This window comes from Nelumbo nucifera, chromosome 6, assembly GCF_055504915.1.
Source record: "Nelumbo nucifera cultivar China Antique chromosome 6, China Antique-T2T, whole genome shotgun sequence".
NCBI lineage: Eukaryota > Viridiplantae > Streptophyta > Magnoliopsida > Proteales > Nelumbonaceae > Nelumbo > Nelumbo nucifera.
The window spans coordinates 18,204,728-18,225,060 of record NC_142654.1 but is presented as its reverse complement, the minus strand read 5'-3'; the positions used below and the strand labels follow the sequence as shown (position 1 = coordinate 18,225,060).

Sequence of the window (20,333 nt, the reverse complement as noted above, 5' to 3'; positions counted from 1 at the left end):
AAACTTTTCTATCACTGGGGTCCAAAATCTACTCTCCCTAGGATTTGCCCCTAAAGGAAGCCCTAAATATGACATAGGCCAAGCAGAGGTGGAACACTCAAGACACTCCGCAATAGCTTCGACCTCCCCTACCTCCAGATTTATACCCGCTATGCAGCTCTTTTTCAGATTTATTCTCAAATTAGAGATACTTTTAAAACCTTTTATTAGCTCCTTTAGGTTTGCTACCTTTTCGCTAAGACCTCCTTCACAAAAGATCATTAGGTCATCTGCAAACTGAAGGTGGGTGACGGGAACTTGGTGTCTCCCTATTCTCCAACCCCTAATGGCATCTTCGCTGTCAGCCTTGCCTGACACCCCTGCAAGCTAGAAAAAAGTCCCTCACCATACCATTTACCAGAATAGAGTAGTGACAAGTACTGATACACCCAAAGATCCAATTACACCACTTGTCCCCAAACCCACAGTTATGCATAACCTCTAATAGAAACTCCCAGTCCACCAAATCATAGGCCTTTTCAAGATCCAATTTACAAATGAATCCTCTCTTACTAGACCTTTTCATTTCCTCCACACACTCATTCGCAATTAAGATCTGATCTGTTATTTGTCGCCCTTGAATGAAAGCCCCCTGTGTTTCACTAATGATAGAAGGGAGGACTATTTTGATCCTCAATGAGAGCACTTTAACCAGAATTTTATAGATGCTTGTCACCAGACTAATAGGCCTAAAATCTTTTGGGTGGTTGGCATCAATCTTCTTAGGTATCAGGGCCAAAAAGGTGGCATTAATTCCAGGGCTTATAGTGTGATTGCCTGCAAATTCCTTAAAGACTTCAACTAAATCCTCTTTCACCACCTCCCAACAGTCTTGATGAAAGCCCATTGTAAAGCCATCTGGACCCGGAGCCTTGGATCTATCCATTAGAAAGACAACTTTCTTAATCTCTTCTTCCTCGAAATCCCTTTCCAGCCACCTTGCCACTCCGTCATCAATTCTTGGCCAATCCACCCTTTCCATGACTACTCTCTCACTCAAAGGTTTTCTATAAATCGATTTGAAGTGGTCCACAGATTTTTTGGCTATGTCATCCTGGTTGGTAATTACCTCCTCTCCTATCTCTAGCTTGGTCACAAGATTCTTTCTTCATCTCCCATTTGCCAAATCATGGAAGAATCTAGTGTTCCCATCGCCTTCCTTAATCCACTTGTGTCTAGATTTTTGTCTCCAACTGATTTCTTCCCTCAAGAACACCTCTTCCAAATCCTTTTTCAATTGTCTCCTTAACACTCTGTCCTCCTCGGTCAGCCCATTTTGAGATTCCTTTACATCCAAGTTCTTTATGCGAGAAATTAGGCACAGTTTTTTCTCCTCAATTCTACCAAACTGATCTCTATTCCACTCTTTTATTTTGGCTCTCAGCCTTTTTAATTTCTTATGGAACTTGATCCCCTTCCATCTTACCCCCCCTCTCCTCCTCACCTCACTATTCCTTCACTTTTTTCACAAAATCTGGATGGGTGAGCCACAAATTTTCGAATCTAAAAGGTTTGGGTCCTATAGAAAATGACTCAGTACCTATTTGGATAGGACAGTGATCGGAGGTGACCCTGGGTAACGCTCTAGCAACTAAGTTTTCCAAACTATTCTCCCAGGCAAGGTTAAATAAGAATCTGTCTAGCTTCGAACACAAAAGGGGTTTCCTGAAGGTTGGACCAAGTGTAACTGGCTTGCAGTAGAGGTATTTCTTTCAGTTCACATTCTTCAATAAAACCATTAAATTTCCTCATGCTTGTTGAAATTACCTGTTGGGGATTACTGGTTTCATAAGAGAATCTAATGACATTAAAATCCCCGCCCAGGCACCAAGGACCATCCCATAGCCCCTTGATTGCATATAGTTCCTCCCACATCTCATTCCTCTCTCTATAGGAATTAGGGCCATAAACATTGGTTAAGATCCATACACACCCATTCTCTACATTCTTACACTTAATGGAAACTGAGAATCTGCCTATCAATTCTTCCACTACTTCCACCACATCCTCCCTCCACAGTGTTACGATCCCCCCCCGAGGCTCCCCAAGAAGGAGACAAGCTCCAACCTCAACCTCTAGATCTCCAAAAACTCCTCACCCATCTCCCATCTAATTCCATCATTTTGGATTCTTGTAACAACACAATATCGGGTTTTTCCCTTCGGAGTAGGTCTTTGATCACCCTTCTCTTTCTTGCACTCCCTAACCCTCTTACATTCCAGCTAATAAATTTCATCGAGACAAAATAGCAAAAAACCCATGAAAAGGCCATAGTCTCCTCATTTTAGGCCCTTCCTCCTATCCCCTCTACCACTGAATTCTAAATCCCCCTCAATGTCTGAAATTAGCCTTTCCACTTCAGATATGTTTTTCTTATTTGTTCCTTCCCCCCCCCCCCTTCCTAATACAACAATCATCCTTTTTCTTTTCTCCATCCTTTCCAGCCAATGTCTGAGGAAGATATTTACCCTGCTCACACTTATTTTGGCTACAGCATCTTTCTAAGAGTCCTTCCTTTTTTTTTTCCTCCATTGTACAAATCAGCTCCCAAATTCTGTCGGCCTCCCCCTTAGCTACTCGAACTCCATCCAATATCTTCCACAAATCAGCTCCCAAATTCTCATCTTGCGAAGTCAGATTCTTTGACACACGTAGAATTCAACTCCAATGTCCATGTCCATGCAATTATTTGCTATTGCATTATCTTGGGTCAATGGCCACATTGTAATTGTAATTTATTTAGTCCGTTGCAACTTACAATTAGATGTTACTGGGAGAATAGTTCTGAGCAGATGCTAAAGCATGCACTGGACTTGTGACTGCTAAAGCCCTTCTAAGACCTTGTTTTATGTGAAAACCTATACGTAAACCCTTAGTTTTTCCCCTTCAGTTGTTTTTTTAGAAGTTGATATGTTCGGATACACCTAGATCAAATTCTGTACAGACCACAAAAATACATGACAAAAGGTGCTCTTTGCAGTTTTTGGAACCTAGGAGGATAGCTTATGCTCTAGGTTAGTGCCTCATGTGAGATTCCTTAGGTGTGCCTCTGCCTTGCCCCCTTCCCCCCAAACCACAAAAAAGGCCTTGTCACCTAAGTGATGCCTTAATAACTATGCTTCTCTGTAATATCACCATACATCAGATGATATTGATTAAGCACAGCGTAGACTATAACGTGTTGAGTAAGAGATAGTCCAATTGAGGAGAAGTTGAACTTTGATGGTTGCTTGTTGTATAACGTAGTTCCTTGCAGGTTTCGTTAAAGTGTTTTGAGATGGTAATGGCATAATCATCGTCTCTTATATTAAGTAGGTTGGTAAAGTTGATCTAGAAGCTTCCTTTTTTCCTCTAAGGTCTGAGAGCCTTATCATTAAAGCAGATTCTTAGGTTGTGATAGAATGGATTGGAGACTTGTTCAGTGGCCTTATGAGACTTTCTTTATCATATGAAAGAGGCATGGTTTCTGGTCTTCAGATTGAATCCCTTCAAGTTGGTTCCAAGATCCATCAAATCAGCTGCTTAAACCTTAGGAAGGGGTTGTAACGAGGAATGGGTTGTTTTTGTGTCCTTCTCTGCTGAGTTGATTGTATTTTCCACTTCATAATTTATAAACAGGAGCCCATTTTCTTGTCCTTGGGCCGCTCGGCCCGCTCCTGGCTTCTTTTGTTGATCAATGAACAATCAAATTTTTATTAGATCTTTAAAAGAATTTTATTCGGCAGAAATGTGCCAAGCATCCATTTTTTGTTGACTAGCTACCTGCCTACCCCTTGTTTTTAAGGTCTGTTTACAACTTACTCCCCAATTCTGTTTGCTCCCAAAATAATTGATGCCTGTGGGCTCCCTGTTGAGCCAAGGCACCCACCATGGAATTGGCACTCTGATATGTCCAATGGAAGGTGACATTTAGTTCAGCTGCCAACTTCCAAACTTCACTTATGGTATTTATCTATATTTACAAGTTCTCATAATTTTATGCTGAACCATCCCACGACTCCCATGCTTGTAAATCATCATCATCATCATCATTAATGTAATAGTCATAGGCCTATCCCATCCATCTCCTTATGCTTCATCTAGATTGATAATACATGTACATGCATTCATGTAGGTTTCAGAATGTTTTAGCATTATATTTGATTTGATCTAAGAATATATCTACTGGTTATTTATATTCGTTTTATCATTGCAGGAAATTAAAGTTCTTAGCCAATTAAAGCATCCAAATATAGTGCAATTTTATGGTAGTGAAATAGTGAGTACTTCTCCAGTTTGGTGTTATTTCCATGTTTTTTCAGTCTTTTAATTCCATTATACCATTAGTAGTCGAATAGGACTGCAATCGATCCTAGGTATAATGTGTAATAAACAAAGAAAACAGATTGAGGAGAGAAGAAGAGGAGAAGAAGAGAAGGAGAACACGAAGAGAGGAATTCAGAAAGAGTGTGTCGACTAGGATTGTCGCCCCACTCAACTATTTATATTAATAATCAAATACAGAGTAAAAGGGCTGAATTACCTCTACTGCTTACATGGCAAAAGAAATAATAAAAGCCATAATAACTACCAACTGAAATAACTGCTGACTGAAACTAACTACCATCATAAATAAACAAACACAGTAGGGACCACATAAATATCATAGTGGGGACCACATTAATGTTCTCTACACCATTTGAAAAGTTAACTAATTTGCAGGCTACTGCTTAATGGATGCAGATTGAAGAACGTTTCTACATATATTTGGAGTATGTTTTTCCTGGTTCAATTAATAAATTCATCCGTGAGCATTGTGGAGCAATTACAGAATCTGTTGTTCGTAACTTTACCCGCCATATTCTCTCTGGGTTGGCCTACTTGCATAGCAAAAAGACAATCCATAGGTACATGATCCTATGCTTGATATTCTTTTAATTTTTTTTTTCAGTTATGATAAATAAAGGATAGCATTTGATAACAAAAAGAAAGAGGTATCATCAATTATAGATGTTTAAATTCATTCGCAACTATTCTTTTTATCAGTATTTTACAACATATGTATACCACCCATTTAAGAACAAATATTATGTTTCTACTATTACAAAAATTAGAAAATTTAATCCAAGAAAATATCATGTAGCAGCTCTTTTTCTCCCCATCAGCAATTGGGATTCCACTTCAAGATACCTGTTTAGAACCCTCTTTGACCTATTCGACTCCACGTGGCGCCTATCCTCCAAGCCATTCCTCTTGGCCAACACCGCCCCGCCACATGTCACCCAACTGTCCACCTCACCTTCATCGTTTTCCTTTCTCCTCCCTTCCCAGAAAGACGCTTCAACTTCCGAAGCGAGCCACACCTTATACCACACACCTTCAGATTTTAACAATCTTGGTATCTGATCCGGCAAAACTCCGACCACTTTTAACTTTGCAGCACTCAGGTTCTTGACGTTGAAAGCCAACATCAGACCTCCCAATGCAAGAGCACATTTATGAAAAATGGTTTCCTTCCATAAATGGAAAGGCAGACCACATAAGTTGAGGATGAAGGCACCACCGAAGGTCGGAATCTCATTTGACAGGGGGCACCACCTGTTTAACTCCACTACACCCTCTCTGTCTCAACATTTGAAACTTCCAAAACCAAACTTCCGACATCCAACAGAGCTTTATCCCCTGCAAAAGGTTTAAAGAGAACCACTCTGTTTATTGCAAGCTTCTCTGTCACATCTTTCAAATTATGTTCCCAAACTGGGGATTCTTTTTTTTGAAGTTATCACATATCTCCTCTCCCATTCTTCTTTAGCACCTTCTACAGAAAGTTTTGCTTCTGTAGCCAAGAACCAGACAGAATTTTCAACATTTCCAAGTGTATCCTAATAATTCACTGTCCACACTTTACATAAACTATCAAAGTATGTTTTTCTTATGCTTATATACCTCATTTATAATATTCTAAGACTTGGATGTAGTGTTATTGATGTCTTTTTTTGGGATTTATTTGAGTTTCCCTAGCATATCCATGTGTATCTTAATTTTCCACCGTATCAATGTGTATCCTGCATATCTCTTAAAATTGCTTTTCCGGTACTCTGTATTTCTGCTACCTTTGAAGTTTGAACTTTGGTCTTGTTTCATCCTTTCTGTATTAGTATCAAATTGAAGAATAAGTTAGAAGGAATGAAAATGCATCTAAAAGTGTAGGAAAGAGATACAGAAAGGGATCTCACCAATAACCAAGGGTTTTGATTAGAAGAAAACAAAATAAATGTGGTTTCTTCTTTCATTTACTAATTGTGAAACATGGAATGTTAGGGGATTGAAAATCCAAAAGAAAACATCCCATTAAACTCCAAATAAGAAAAGAAAAATTAAAAGTAATCAACTTATACCTGTCATAAGAGCTTTCTAGAAGATGACCGTGGTGTGAAGAAACAAAAGAAGATTGAAGCAATGAAATCCAAAAACATGAATTCTATTTTATACTGTGTTGAGATTGTTTGGGTGCTAGGGTATTCTTGTCTTTTTTGTTCTTTTGTTTTTGGGCACCCATATGAGGGATTACTTGTAATTTCTCTCAATAGTATAAAATCTCAAAAAATAAAAAAAAACAATAACTTTCTCATCTCCATTCAAAACCTCCTTTCTTCTTCTCTTCTCTTCTCCTCTTCTTTTTCTTGTTTTCTTTCTCAATAAAACCTAGATATTGCAACTTGGTTAGAGCAACTAGAAGGTCGTGGGAGAGTCTTTCTCTACTGGTTTTTGTTCGGAGGGTGAGTTGCTGACGTCAGACTGCCATCGGATGATATCAGTAGTCCATACAGGTGGCGACAAAAATCTCTTAAAATTGTATGGTTTGATTTTCCCTAACTTTAGATAAATTTTGGTATATGTCTCGTTGTGGTTTATTGCTTCTATGATTTGTTGTGGATTTTTCAAGTGAAAAATCGCAGAAATTCCAGATCTGGTTTAGAGGCTTGTTTCTCTTATTTGATGGGTTTTTATTCTGCAAAACCTGGTTCTTCTAGGTCATTTTATATTTTGGGAATGATGGGAACTGGCCTTGTATTTTTCTGAACCTTAAAAAATTTTTGGGAGTTTTTCTTCTCCCTCTATTTTATCGCCTATTAGCTTTTTAGCCCCTTTTCTAGCCTTTAACTGAGTTTGACCCTTCCTTTTGGGTTTGTTTGTATTTTGGTTGGGTGTTGGGGTGCTCCTTGGTTGTCAAAATAGTTGTTTGTGAGGTATGGAATCACCAAAAGATGTATAGATAGGTACCAATGTGTTTCCTGGAAATGTTGATGTTTCCAGTGGTATGATAAATTGATAACCACTGTAAAACTTGATGGGACCAACTTTCCAGTGGTATGATAAATTGATAACCACTGTAAAACTTCATTACAAGCAAGGAGGTGAAGCCGAAAATTGAAGACCTTAAGTTTGCAAAGTGGGAACAATATAACTCAATGGTAATGTCTTGGCTGGTCTGTTCAATGCAACCTTGCATTGCTTGTAACTACATGTTTCTCTCGACTGATAAATATATTTGGGACAGGGTTGGCACCACTTACTCACAGGTTAACAATACTACTACAGTATATCAACTTAGGAGAGGAGCTTGTAGTGTGCGCCAGGGGAAGGGAACAATGGCTATCTATTTCCCCTCTCTACAATCTCTTTAGGAAGAAATGAACCATTTGAAATCTTTCGAGTGAAAGGATCCTATAGATGCCAAGTAGTACAGGAAATACATTGAGGATAATAGGGTCTTTGACTTTTTGGTTGGCTTGAATCTAGAGTTTAATTTCGCTAGGCAACATATCTTGAGTGCGGGCATTGTATCTCTAGCTACTACTTACTCTCTTGTGCAAGGGAAAGAAAGTAGAAGGGCAGCCATGATGCAACCCTCTGTGATTGAACACTCTACCTTTGTGTCCTTTAAGCCTAGGCCAATTGGCAGTAAGCATCCTACTACTGAGAAGTCTAATGATGTCATCTGTGAATATGTCAAGAAGCCAAGGCATACTAAGGAAAGATGTTGGAAACTCAATCCTCAATTGAAACTGGACAAGCTTAAAACTGAAAGGAAAAGCAATGCTCATTTGACCACAATTGGTAACAAGGGTCAGTCTTTTGATGTGACCATTCAATCTCATGAATCCTCTGACATGATGGATAAACTTTGGAGTCTTCTATTGCACTTGGAAAAGGGTGCGGCATCCCCCTCATCTGGTTCTGGTAATCCATCTAGTGCATATGCTAACATAGGTACTGTACTTGCTTGTTCCACCTCCAACCCATGGATTGTTGACTCAGGGGCTAGTGCCCATATGACTGGTAGGCCTTCACACTACTTAATATAAGATAACCCCTGGGAGGGGCAAGATTACTGTTGCAGATGGATCTCAAACCCCTATCTCGGGTTAGGGAGAAGTCAAAACTTACCCATAACCTTTCCCTTGGATCTGTTCTTCATGTTCCTCAATTGCATAAAAACTTATTATCTGTCGGTTCTCTTACCAAGTCCTATAATTGTTCTATAATCATTTTTCCTACCCATTGTGTTTTTTAGGATCTGAGCACGAGGAAAATGATTGGAAGTGGGCATGAAATCGATGGAATTTACCTTTTTGATGAAGCTTCAAAATATGGATTGTTGAGCCATGATGAGTCCTGTTCTAATGAGAAATTGAGTCTTTTGCAATTGTGGCTTTGTCGTCTTGGTCGTATGTCTTTTAAGTCTGTAAAACTTTTGTTTCCAAATTTGTTCAGTTAAGTGTCCAATTTTAATCCTTAATGTGAAATTTGTCATTTATCCAAACAATGTAAAACCACATATTTTGCGAGTAATAGAAGAAGTAATGTTGCATTCCATTTAATTCATACTGATGTTTGGGGTCTATATACCATTCTGTGCATGGGTGGTATAGATACTTCATTCTCTTCATTGATGACTACACTCAATATACATGGCTCTACTTGATGAAACAACGTGATGAAGTTCCTATGATTGTTCAAAATTTCACGAATATGGTGACAACCCAGTTTGAGAAAAGAATTAAGATAATAAGATCTGACAATGCAAAGGAGTACTTCACCTTTGTGTGTTTCTTGAAGAACGGGGCACCATTCAACAGAGCTCATATAGTCATACTCCACAACAAAATGGGGTTGCTGAGAGGAAGAATACACATGGGGTTGAAGTTGCTCGTGGGTTACTGTTCCAGACTCGTGTTCCTATTTGTTTTTGGGGAGATGTTGTCGAGACTGTTGTGTTATTAACCGGCTACCATCAAAGGTGCTAATTATTCGGTCCCCTCACCAACTTCTTCTTCCTAATGGACCCACCTTCAGTTTACCACTCAGGTTCTTCAGATGTGTCTGTTTTGTTAATGATACGAGTCCTTCAAGACATAAAGATCCTAAGTCAATTAAATGTGTCTTCCTTGGTTACTCTCTTGTTCAGAAAGGTTATAGATGTTTTGATCCTCAATTTGGTCGGATGTATGTTTCAAAGGATGTTACCTTCCTTGAGTCCTCATCATTTTTTCAGTTATCCCGTTCGCCTCTTCAGGGGGAGATTGCCAATGAAGATCAAACTCCATTTTGCCTTCCTGTTCCTATTTCTGTGTCTACTAGTTCTTATTCCTCTCATCCTTGAAATGAGGGCATTCTTTCCCCTCCTCCTCCACCTCCTATGTGTCGGCCTCGATCCTGGCAGCAATTCTTCATCAAGCGCAATAAGAGGGTGGCTCTTGAAGTTGAATGCCCACCACAATCTAATCCCTGGACGGGTAATCTTGAACCTCTTGGTACTTCTATTGTTGACCCTGATCTTGATCTTCTTATTGGCCTTCGAAAGGGAAAGAAAACATGTATCAAGTATCCCATTACTAATTATGTGTCCTATGATGCTTTCTCACCCTCCTATTATGCCTATATTTCTGCCATCTCCTCTGTTTCTATTCCTCGCAATGTTACAAAAGTAGTGCAGTCTCCTCATTGGAAGGAAGTTATGAACCAAGAGATGGAGGCCATGATAAAGAACCAAACTTGGGAGATTGTGCCTTGTCCCAAGGATAAAGTTCTTGTTGGGTGTAAGTGGGTATACACTATTAAGCACAGAGCTGATGGTTTTATTGGAAGGTATAAAGCTTGCCTTGTGGCCAAAGGATATACCCAAACCTTTGGCATCGACTATTTAGAAACCTTTGCTCCTGTTACTAAGATGAATTCTATTTGTGTGAATATGTCACTTGCTACCCATTTTTCATGGCTTTTATATCAGATGGATGTAAAGAATGCATTTCTTAATGGGGACCTACAAGAAGTGTATATAGACTTACCTCTTTGGGTAAGCTTCCCTAACAGTGAAGGGAAAGTTTATCGTCTGAAGAAATCTTTGTATGGCCTCAAGCAATCCCCTAGGGCCTGGTTTGACAAATTTAGAAATTCTGTTTTGAAGATTGGATTCTCTTAGTCTTAGGTTGATCACACCTTGTTCATAAGGAAGTTCAATTCAATGGTCAATTGACTATGTTGATAGTATATGTTGATGACATTATTGTGATTGAGGATGGCATCTTAGGTATCTCTAAGTTAAAGTCCTTTCTTGCTTCAGAATTTGAGATTAAGGATCTCGGTGATCTCAAGTACTTTCTTGTAATTGAAGTTGCAAGATCCAAGAAGAGAATCTTCCACTCTCAAAGAAAGTATGTTCTTGATTTGCTCCATGAAGTTGTGAAATTGGAATGCAAGCTTGCAGAAACTCCAATCTCCCAATCACAAGTTAAGTACTACTGAAGGAGATGTTTTTCTAGACAATGGGGTCTTTTAGAGAGTGGTTAGCCGTCTTCTTTATCCTTGTTTGACTAGACCTAATATATTAATGCAGTTGGGGTGGTTAGCCAATATATGCATGACCCCAGAACCTCCCACATGAAGGTTGTTAATAGAATCCTAACATATTTGAAGGGATATCCTGATTAAGGGATGTTGTACTCCAACCATGGGCATCTAAAGGTTGAGGCCTACACAGATGCAGGCTAGACAAGGTCTATTGATGATAGATGATCTACATCTGGTTGCTCTGCCTTAGTTGGAAGTAATGTTGTTTCATGGAAAAGCAAGAAACAATCAGTTGTTGCTCGATCTAGTAGGGCAATGGCCCATAGAGTGTCAGAGTTACTCTAGTTGAAGACCTTATCGATCGAGATAGGCATCCAAGCCGATACTCCAATGAAACCCTATTGCGACAATCAAGCAGCCATAAACATTGCCCACAATCCTGTGCAACATGACCATACAAAACATATTGAAGTGGATAGAACTTTCATCAGAGAGAGGATAACAAGTGGAGAGATTTGCCTATCCTTTGTAAGGTCAGAAGACCAACTAGCTGATTGTCTCACTAAAGGCCTTCATCATCCAAAGTTTGCCAAGAACTTAGACAAGCTGGGCATGATTGACATATATGGTCAGCTTGAGGGGGAGTGTTTAGATTGATTGGGTGCAAGGGTATTTTTGTCTTTTTTGTTCTTCTGTATTTGGGCGGCCATATGAGGGCTTACTTGTAATTTCTCTCAATAGTATAAAATCTCAAGTTTGAGAGAGTGAACAGTAACGCTCTCTTCTCCATTCGAAACTTTCTTTCTCTCCTTATCTTCTCTTCTCTTCTTCTTGTTTTCTTCCTCAATAAAACCTAGATGTTGCAACTTATTGAAAAACAGAGCATTGTCCAAATGGATAAGCATATGTGGGGTACCTGTAGTTGTATGGCTCATGTGATTATGTGGATGCTAAAGAAGGCAACCGTTTGGTTTTGGTAGTAGAAAAGGGTAAGGGGTTTGGAAGTTTATAGACTTGTTGTCAATCTGTTTCTATGAAATGCCATAGAAAACTTGTGCTTCCCTTTCTGTGTTATGTTTTGAATTTTGTGATTATATTGTTTGTTTTCTGGACACATTTTAATATGCAAAATTTAATGTGTATATTTTAGGGACATCAAAGGGGCAAATTTGCTTGTTGATGCATCTGGTGTTGTCAAGCTTGCTGATTTTGGGATGGCAAAACATGTAAGTTTTAAATTTCTGAAACATCTAATAGTTCATATATTTAATGCATTTCCTTGTTTTTCTTGATTGGTAGCTGACTTATGAAACATTCTTTTATTACTTCCTACTAGTAGTGTTTTGATGTTTGTTAGTTTTGTCCTTTTTGGTGTCAAAAGCTATAGCAGTGGTTGGGATCTTTGGTCACATATCTATATAATAGTCTGTGCATGGATACTACTTGAATGGTCTGTTAGTTTGAATTAACTAAAGTTCTTTTCTTTTTTCCTTATGTTCTGTTTGTTTGCAATGCAAATCTGAACTGGATAAAAATTTTGTATCTGACCCCATATAGTTGGGATAAGGCATGGATGATGATGATAAAAATTTTGTATCCGGTTCAGTTTTGTATCCATTTATTTTTGACTATGATTTGCACCTTTTATCTCATTTGCACTTATTGGCAGTGCATATTTTGCATAAAAAACTGACAGAATTTGTAAAAGCTTCTTTCTCTCATATATGGTGGGCAATGGGGACCACCTCATTTTGCTTCCTGTCATACTCCTATAAATAACCTTTCTCCTCTCCATTCTCTTTTATATTAAATGGAGACAACCTCATTTTACTTCCTAATTTACTTCTCACAAACAAACAAGGTAATGCCAAATCTGAGGCAAAAATAAACTAGATACATTCAGTCCATTTGCACTCCCATGCATTTACACCAGTGCAAATTTCTCAAACAAACAGTCTTAGGGACAGATACAATATTAAGGTTCTGCCTAACCATCAACTGATCTGAAGTGAATGGATTTCTTTGGGACTCCTAATTAAAGTTATTTTGCAACACTGAATCATATTGATATCTGAGATTGTGAAACTTTAGGTGTTACCCTTTCTGTGAAGTTGTTGTTATGATCTTTATTTTTTTCTTCAAGTCAAATTTGTGATGTAAGTTTCTTTTTCTTTTTTGCCTAATAGTTTTTTTATTTGTTTTGTTATTTAGCTTGATGGACATGCAGCTCAGCTCTCTTTGAAGGGAAGTCCCTACTGGATGGCCCCAGAGGTATCTTCTGTGGCTGTTTCTTTAAAAATACTGAAGATAGTTCATATCTCCCTTGCTCTGACACTTGTTTCCTTTGATACAGGTCATACATTCTATGATGAAGAAAGATACAAATAGTGATCTTGCTTATGCTGTTGACATTTGGAGTTTGGGCTGTACTGTTATTGAGATGCTGAATGGCAAGCCTCCTTGGAGTGAGCTTGAGGGGGTGAGAATACAATTTAAACCACTATGCAATATGCATTCTTTGTCATGGGCTGAAAAATTTCAGATGTGGCTATGATGCAAAAGAGTTTTCTATTAATAATACAATCCAGTTTAATAGGGAGAAAGGGTGGTATTTTTTATACTCGTGTATAAAAAAAATGAGGTACACATGGGTGGATGCTCATCAATGTACAAAATGTGCAATAGCATCTAACCTCCAACATACACATACACATGCATAAAAGGTAGATAAAGAGATGTTGCTATACAAAAAGATCTTTTCCATGCCCTGATCTAGCTTATGCATACACCACTGATTACCTAATCCCTCTGACAACCACTGAATTTTCATTTAGTGTCTCTCTAATCCTTAGCTCTACCTAATGCATTTGCAGAGTCCCCTTCCACCACAAGCAAGGCAACATTTGTTTGTTTTGCAATCTCAGATCCCATAAGTAGTTTTTTTTTTTTTTTTTCAAAAACAATCACCTTCTAAATTCTGCATATCAAATGGAGTCGCTAAGTGATCAGGTTTGAGAAATGCTCTTCCAATAATTGAAGGGCTGTTGCCTTGGGATATCCCATCGAATTGAAGCCTGGCTTCTCCTTGTTTCATTGGTGAGATAGGCACCATTGCAAGAGGAGTCTCAGGAGAGGAAGTATTGCTGGCAGACTGTACTTTCATTATGGTCCAGTTCTAAATTGTAATAAATATTGGGGCTTTGCAGTATTAGTTAAAGAAATTTTTGAAAGAATTCTTTTGAAATGGGCTTCTATGAACAGTCAGTTTAGGGGTCTGAAAGTCAACTACTTTGCTAAAGAAGAAAATCAGTCCTCTAAAACTGATATAAACTTGATTAAAATTAGAGAGAAAAGTGAAAGAAAGGTATAAGATAGCAGTACAAAGGAAGATGGAGAAAAGAAGAGGAAGAAGAAGAAGAGTTCGATAATCTCCTCTCTCCCCTCTCTAATCCTTTTGTTAATCTTCACTATCTAAGTTAATTACAAGTATGCCCTTAAGTGGGTGGCCAGCTAAGCAAGAACTTAAAATAAACTTATAAAGAAGCAACAGGCTCATAAAGACAAGCCCATTAACAAACAAATAAATAACACACAACAAAAAATAAAAGAATAGATACTAGGGCCCATTCGGCTCAGTCTCTCTACACTCCCCCTCAAGTTGAGCGTAGATGTCAATCATGCCCATCTTGCTTATATAGTGTGTCATCTTCCCTCTTGGATATCCCTTGGTCAAAACATCAGCCAACTGCTCTTCTGAAGAGATAAATGGCAAGCAAACTTCCCCTGAGGCAACTCTTTCCCGTATAAAATGTTTATCAACCTTGATGTGCTTAGTTTTGTCATGTTGAACGGGATTATGTGCAATGTTGATAGCTGCCTGGTTGTCACAACAGAGCATCATTGGCTTTTCATAGTCAACCCCCAACTCTTCTAAAAGTGATTGTAGCCACAGTAATTCGGACACACCATGTACTCTGCTTTAGTAGATGATCTGGCAACTACAGACTGTTTTTTACTCTTCCATGAGACAATGCTCCCTGCCACCAAAGCACACTATCCCGAGGTGGATCTTCTATCATTAATACATCCAGCCCAATCAACATCAGTGTATGCCTCCAGCTTCATGTGTTCATGCTTGGCAAATAGAATACCTTTCCCTGAAGTACCTTTCAAGTAACACAAAATTCTTTCTGCAATAGCTAAATGTGTATCTCTAGGAGAATGCATAAATTGATTAATAACACTCACTGGATAGGAAATATCTGATCGAGTCATGCAGAGATATAACAATTTCCCAAGCAGTCTCTAAAACACTCCCCTACCAAACAAAAGTTCACCATTAGTAACAGAAAGCTTATGATTGGGATCTATAGGGGTGGAGGCCGGTTTAGCACCAAGTTTACCAGTCTCTGCAAGGATGTCAAGAACATACTTGCATTGAGAAAATGAAGATACCATCCTTAGACCTAGCAACTTCAATTCCCAAGAAATACCTGAGATCTCCTAAATCCTTGATCTCAAATTCAAAGTTAAGAAACCTTTTGAGTTTACTCACTTCTTGGGTGTCATTACCCGTGACCACAATGTCATCAACATAAACAATCAGAAAAGTCACCAAAGAGTTACTTCTTTTCAAAAACAAGGTATGGTCAGATTGAGTTTGTATGTAACCAAAGGAGACAAGAGCAGCCCTGAATCTCTCAAACAAAGCCCGAGGAGACTGTTTGAGGCCATAAATGGATTTTTGCAGTTTACACACCTTCCCTTGCATTTCCTTTCCATACACCCTCGGAGGCAAAGACATATAGACCTCTTCATGTAGGTCTCCATTCAAGAAGGCATTTTTAACATAAAATTGGTGGAGAGGCCAATCAAAAGTAGCAACTAGAGACAACAAAACTTGAACTGAGTGTAGCCTTTAGCAACCAATCGGGCCTTAAACCTCTCATTAGTGCCATCAAAATGGTATTTAATGGTAAATACCCATTTACAGCTTACTGGTTCCTTCCCTTCTGGCAAATCCACAATATCACAGGAATGGTTCTTATGCAAAGCATTTAGTTCAGCCTTCATAGCATCCCTCCATTCAGGTTTAGATAGGGCTTCTGGTACACACTTGGGTATCACATGGGAAGAGACAGAAGCAAGAAAAGAGTAATAGGTAGGGGATAGAAGGCTACAAGACAATTGTTTAGAGATACAATGTGTTGTACACTTTCGCTTGCCTTTGCGAAAGGCAATAGGAAGATTAAGGTCTGGGAAGGAAGTAGATGGGTCAGAGGAAGGCTGACCTGCTACTTTAGTAATGATGGGAGGAGCAAGAGGCTCTTTTGCAGGAGTAGAAACAACTTTCCAATGCCTGAATCTGTGTCTTTGGTACCACCTTTGGGGAACAGGATGTGAGGGAATTATAGGACAATGAGGTGGAGGAGGAGGAGCAGGAACACTTGAGGTAGACACAGTGGGAGGAGAGGATAACTCAACAAAGGACTCAAAAGGAACAAGAAGAGGAACAACTGGAGACAATAGCAAAGGGCTCCTAAAATTGCTCCGCCTTGGGAGAAATACTAAAGAAAGGAGTAGACTCAGCAAATGTGACATCCCGAGAGACAAAGCGGGTGCCACTAACCGGAGCAAAACAGAAATATCCCTTCTGTATGGAGGCATATCCTAGAAAAATACACTTACTTGCCTTTGATGGCTATGAGCATGTACATAGCAGGTGCAACCAAAAACTTGGAGAGGAAGAGAGAAAAGATCCTCATTCGGAAAGAGAAGGTTAAATGGGGTTTTGAAACCCAAAACTCGGGAAGGCGTATGATTAATAAAAAAGGTAGCAGTAAGGACATCATCTCCCCAAAATTTAATAGGAACATGAGATGCAAAAAGGATGGATCTAGCAACCTCAACCACATGACGATTCTTCCTTTCTGCCACTCCATTCTGTTGTGGAGTGTAGGAACAAGAACTTTGATGAATAACCCCAAAAGTCTGAAAATAGGATGAGAGGTTCTTTTCAAAATATTCCTTAGCACTATCAGAACATAATATTTTGACCTGGGTGTTAAACTGGGTAAGGATAAGTTCATGAAGTTTTTGCACAATAGTCGGTAATTCTTCCCGAGATTTCATGAGATAAATCCAAGTGTAACGAGAATAATCATCAATAAAAAGGATAAAGTCCTTATAACCCCCCATAGTAGGCAAATGATATGGTCCCCACACATCAGAGTGCTCAATATGAAAAGGAGAAATAGGTCTTTTATTGCTTGCTGAATAAGATTGTCTACAATGCTTTGCAAATTCACAAGACTCACAATGAAGACTCGATAAAGACACTTCCTTAAACATATTGGGAAACAAATGACTCAAAGCAGAAAAAGGTAAATGACCAAATTGGAAATGACATAACATGACTCTATCAACCAACTTTGACAAAATTGACTCCAAGGCTACTCCATGAGGTGGTCCAAGACTCCTATCAGGTGTGTCCAACAAGTATTCAATTCGCCTCATGGCCACTCCCAATCATCCTTTGAGATTTCAGGTCCTGAAAAACATAATGGGTAGGAAAAAAGGTTATGCTACAGTTCATGGATTTAGTTAAGTTGTTAACAGCTAAAAGATTGGTATTATATTAGAACTAGTGTCCCTCAAGTAAGGGCACATGTATCTTTTCCATTATGTTAGTAATATAAAACATGTCTGGCCGAATGGGAGAGGTAATTGTTCTCTCATTCGAACCAGAACTCAAGGGAAGGCCAAATCATAATATGATATCAGAGCTCAACTAAGCAACTCGAATCTGCCCAGATTTCTATTTTCTGCACACTCAGTCTAGGGTTTTCTCTTGATTTCTCTGCCATCGATTGGAGATAAGGGAAAGGGCTGAAAAGGAGTGGTCGCCCTCTTCCCTTGGAGGTCTCTATGCATCTAGTTGTGTTGTTCATGGTCGGTTGCTGTGGTTTCTAAGAAGCCCTCCCCTAATCGATGAAGAGAAGAGGGTTGATTCGTGTGGTGCAGTGGGTGGTTTGTTTTTCGAGTGATGAGGTAAGAGATTTCTATGCATATTTTTGTTATGAATCAAATAAGAAGTATGTTTCAGATCGTATGGTGGGATTTCAGATTGTAGTGTGTTAGGGTTTATGCTGTTTTAAGTGTGATTTGAAGGGGGAGTGGTCCTCATATAGTGTGGTGAGATTTCAGGTAGTCGTAGGGTAGGGTTTGTGGTATAAAGAATGCAATCTTCAGCAATAACAAGTGTTGAAACTAGTGTGATCAGTGTGATCAAGTAGTGTGCAGTGTGCCGAATTCAGTAATAACAGAATTCAACAATGGAAGATAGCAGTGATAGCAAATATAATGTGATGATACCTATTGACTACCTGAATGTTCAAATGACATCCATTAAACTGAATGGAGAGAATTATGTACCTTGGACTAAATCTGTAGAAGTTTATCTGAAGGCAAAGAAGAGGGTGAAACACATAAGGGAGGAGAAACCCTCCATTGATTCTCATGAGTATGATGACTAGGAACAAGAGGATGCACAGATTATCACGTGGTTATGGAATAGTATGGAACCCAAGATTAGTGCAAATTTCATGTTTCTTGACACTGCCAAAGATGTGTGGGACCATGCTAAGAAGTTGTATTCTGATCAAGACAATACAACCGGAGTATATCAGCTGCATCAGGAATATTTTAATCTGCAACGGGGCAATCAGAGTCTTGAGGAGTACTATACTAGTATGAAAAACATTCGTAATGAGTTGAATGTTTATCACCCCCTCACTTCTGATGTCAAAATTTAGCAACAACAGAGAGAACAACTTGATGTGACTCAATTTTTGGTGGGATGAAATCTAAGTATGAACCAGTGCGGGCTTAGATCCTAGGAGGGTCAGCTCTCCCTTCCTTAGAAGAGGTGTTTGCTCGACTTCGGAGGATTTCCATTGGATCTATTGAGAACTCTAATGTTTCTAATAGATCAGCCTTTGTAGTATCAAGGGGCCTTGGTGTTAGAGGTGGAGCTCGGGGAGCTCAGTCTGGCTGTAGTGGTAGCAGCGGTCCGGTATATGGCCGGAGTGGTGGTGGTGGACCTACATATAACCGTGGTGGTGGTCGTACTGGAGGTAGAGATTTAGGGGGAGCCCGTGGCAGAGGACGTGGCTCGGGTCCGAGGAGGTGTACTCATTATGGTATGGATGGACATACCATTAATTATTGCTATGACTTGCATGGTCCACCCTCAACTTGGGCCAATCATGCCATGACTAGTGACACCAGTTTCAGATAGGAGAGTCGTTCGGCTGATCAGATGCCTCCTACATCCACAGATGTTCCTAGGAAGGAGATGATGAGTATTCCCCATGATGAGTATGAGAGGTTTGTCTAATCCACATATCAGTAGAACACGGCTACTCTCGCACACTCAGGTATGGCTTGTTTGGTATCCACACCCAATCCCTAGATTATTGACTCTGGAGCCTCCGATCACATGACTGGAACTCCAGGTGTGTTTTCTTCCCTCTCTCATTGCTCAGCATCACAATCTGTTACCCTTGCAAATGGTTCCACATCCTCCATTAGCAAGGGTAACAGATTGTGGTGTTGTCAATGTTAACATGACCCCCTTATCTTTAATTCTCAGTTTTGTATGTCCCTAAATTTCCGTTTAACCTTATGTCTGTTAGTAAGTTGACCAAGTCACTGAATTGCTCTATTACTTTTTACCCTTCTTCGTGTGTTTTTCAGGATCTCAAGACGGGGACGAAGATTGGTGGAGGGCATGAAGCTAGTGGATTGTATTATCTTGACGGTGGTGGAAGAACATCAATAACTCTCCAGTCATCTCTCTCTCCTCTCCAGTGGCACTGTCGATTTGGTCATCCTTCGCTGAAAGTTTTGAAGTCTTTGGTTCCTTCGTTGAGTCAACTTTCTGTTTTAGATTGTGAGTCGTGTCAGTTAGGGAAACATCATCGTGTTCCCTTTAGTCCTAGGGTTGATAACCGTGTGTCGAGTCCTTTTCTTTGGTTCATTCAGATGTTTGGGGTCCTTATAAAGAGATGTCATACAATGGATATAAATATTTTGTCATTTTTGTTGATGATTATTCAAGGATGACATGGCTCTATTTAATGAAAGAAAGGAGTGAATTGTTTACCATCTTCCAAAAATTTTATGTTGAGATTCGCAACCAATTTGGTGTTCACATTAAAATTTTTCGTTCCGATAATGGCCGTGAATATTTCTCTTTATCATTTCAAAAATACTTGGACCAACATGGCATTATACATCTGACCTCATGTACCTACACCCCACAACAAAATGGGGTGGCTGAGAGAGAATCGTCATCTTTTGGAAACAGCTCGATCCCTCATGCATCACATGAATGTTCCCAAACCCTTTTGGAGTGGTGTGGTGCTTACTTCTTGCTTGATTAATCGGATGCCCACGTC

General features: G+C 39.3%; 1 protein-coding gene across 3 annotated transcripts in view; it reads left to right on the top strand.

Annotated features, from left to right (window-relative positions):
* Positions 1–20,333, top strand: part of LOC104591149 (mitogen-activated protein kinase kinase kinase 5-like) — a 47,082-nt gene that overhangs the window by 16,244 nt on the left and 10,505 nt on the right. For all 3 annotated transcript variants that reach the window (XM_010249952.3, XM_010249947.3, XM_010249939.3), the window contains exons 4-8: positions 4,235–4,297; positions 4,762–4,925; positions 12,023–12,098; positions 13,084–13,143; positions 13,226–13,351. In XM_010249952.3, the coding sequence (XP_010248254.1) occupies positions 4,235–4,297; positions 4,762–4,925; positions 12,023–12,098; positions 13,084–13,143; positions 13,226–13,351 (489 nt within the window). The remainder of the gene's footprint in view (positions 1–4,234; positions 4,298–4,761; positions 4,926–12,022; positions 12,099–13,083; positions 13,144–13,225; positions 13,352–20,333) is intronic.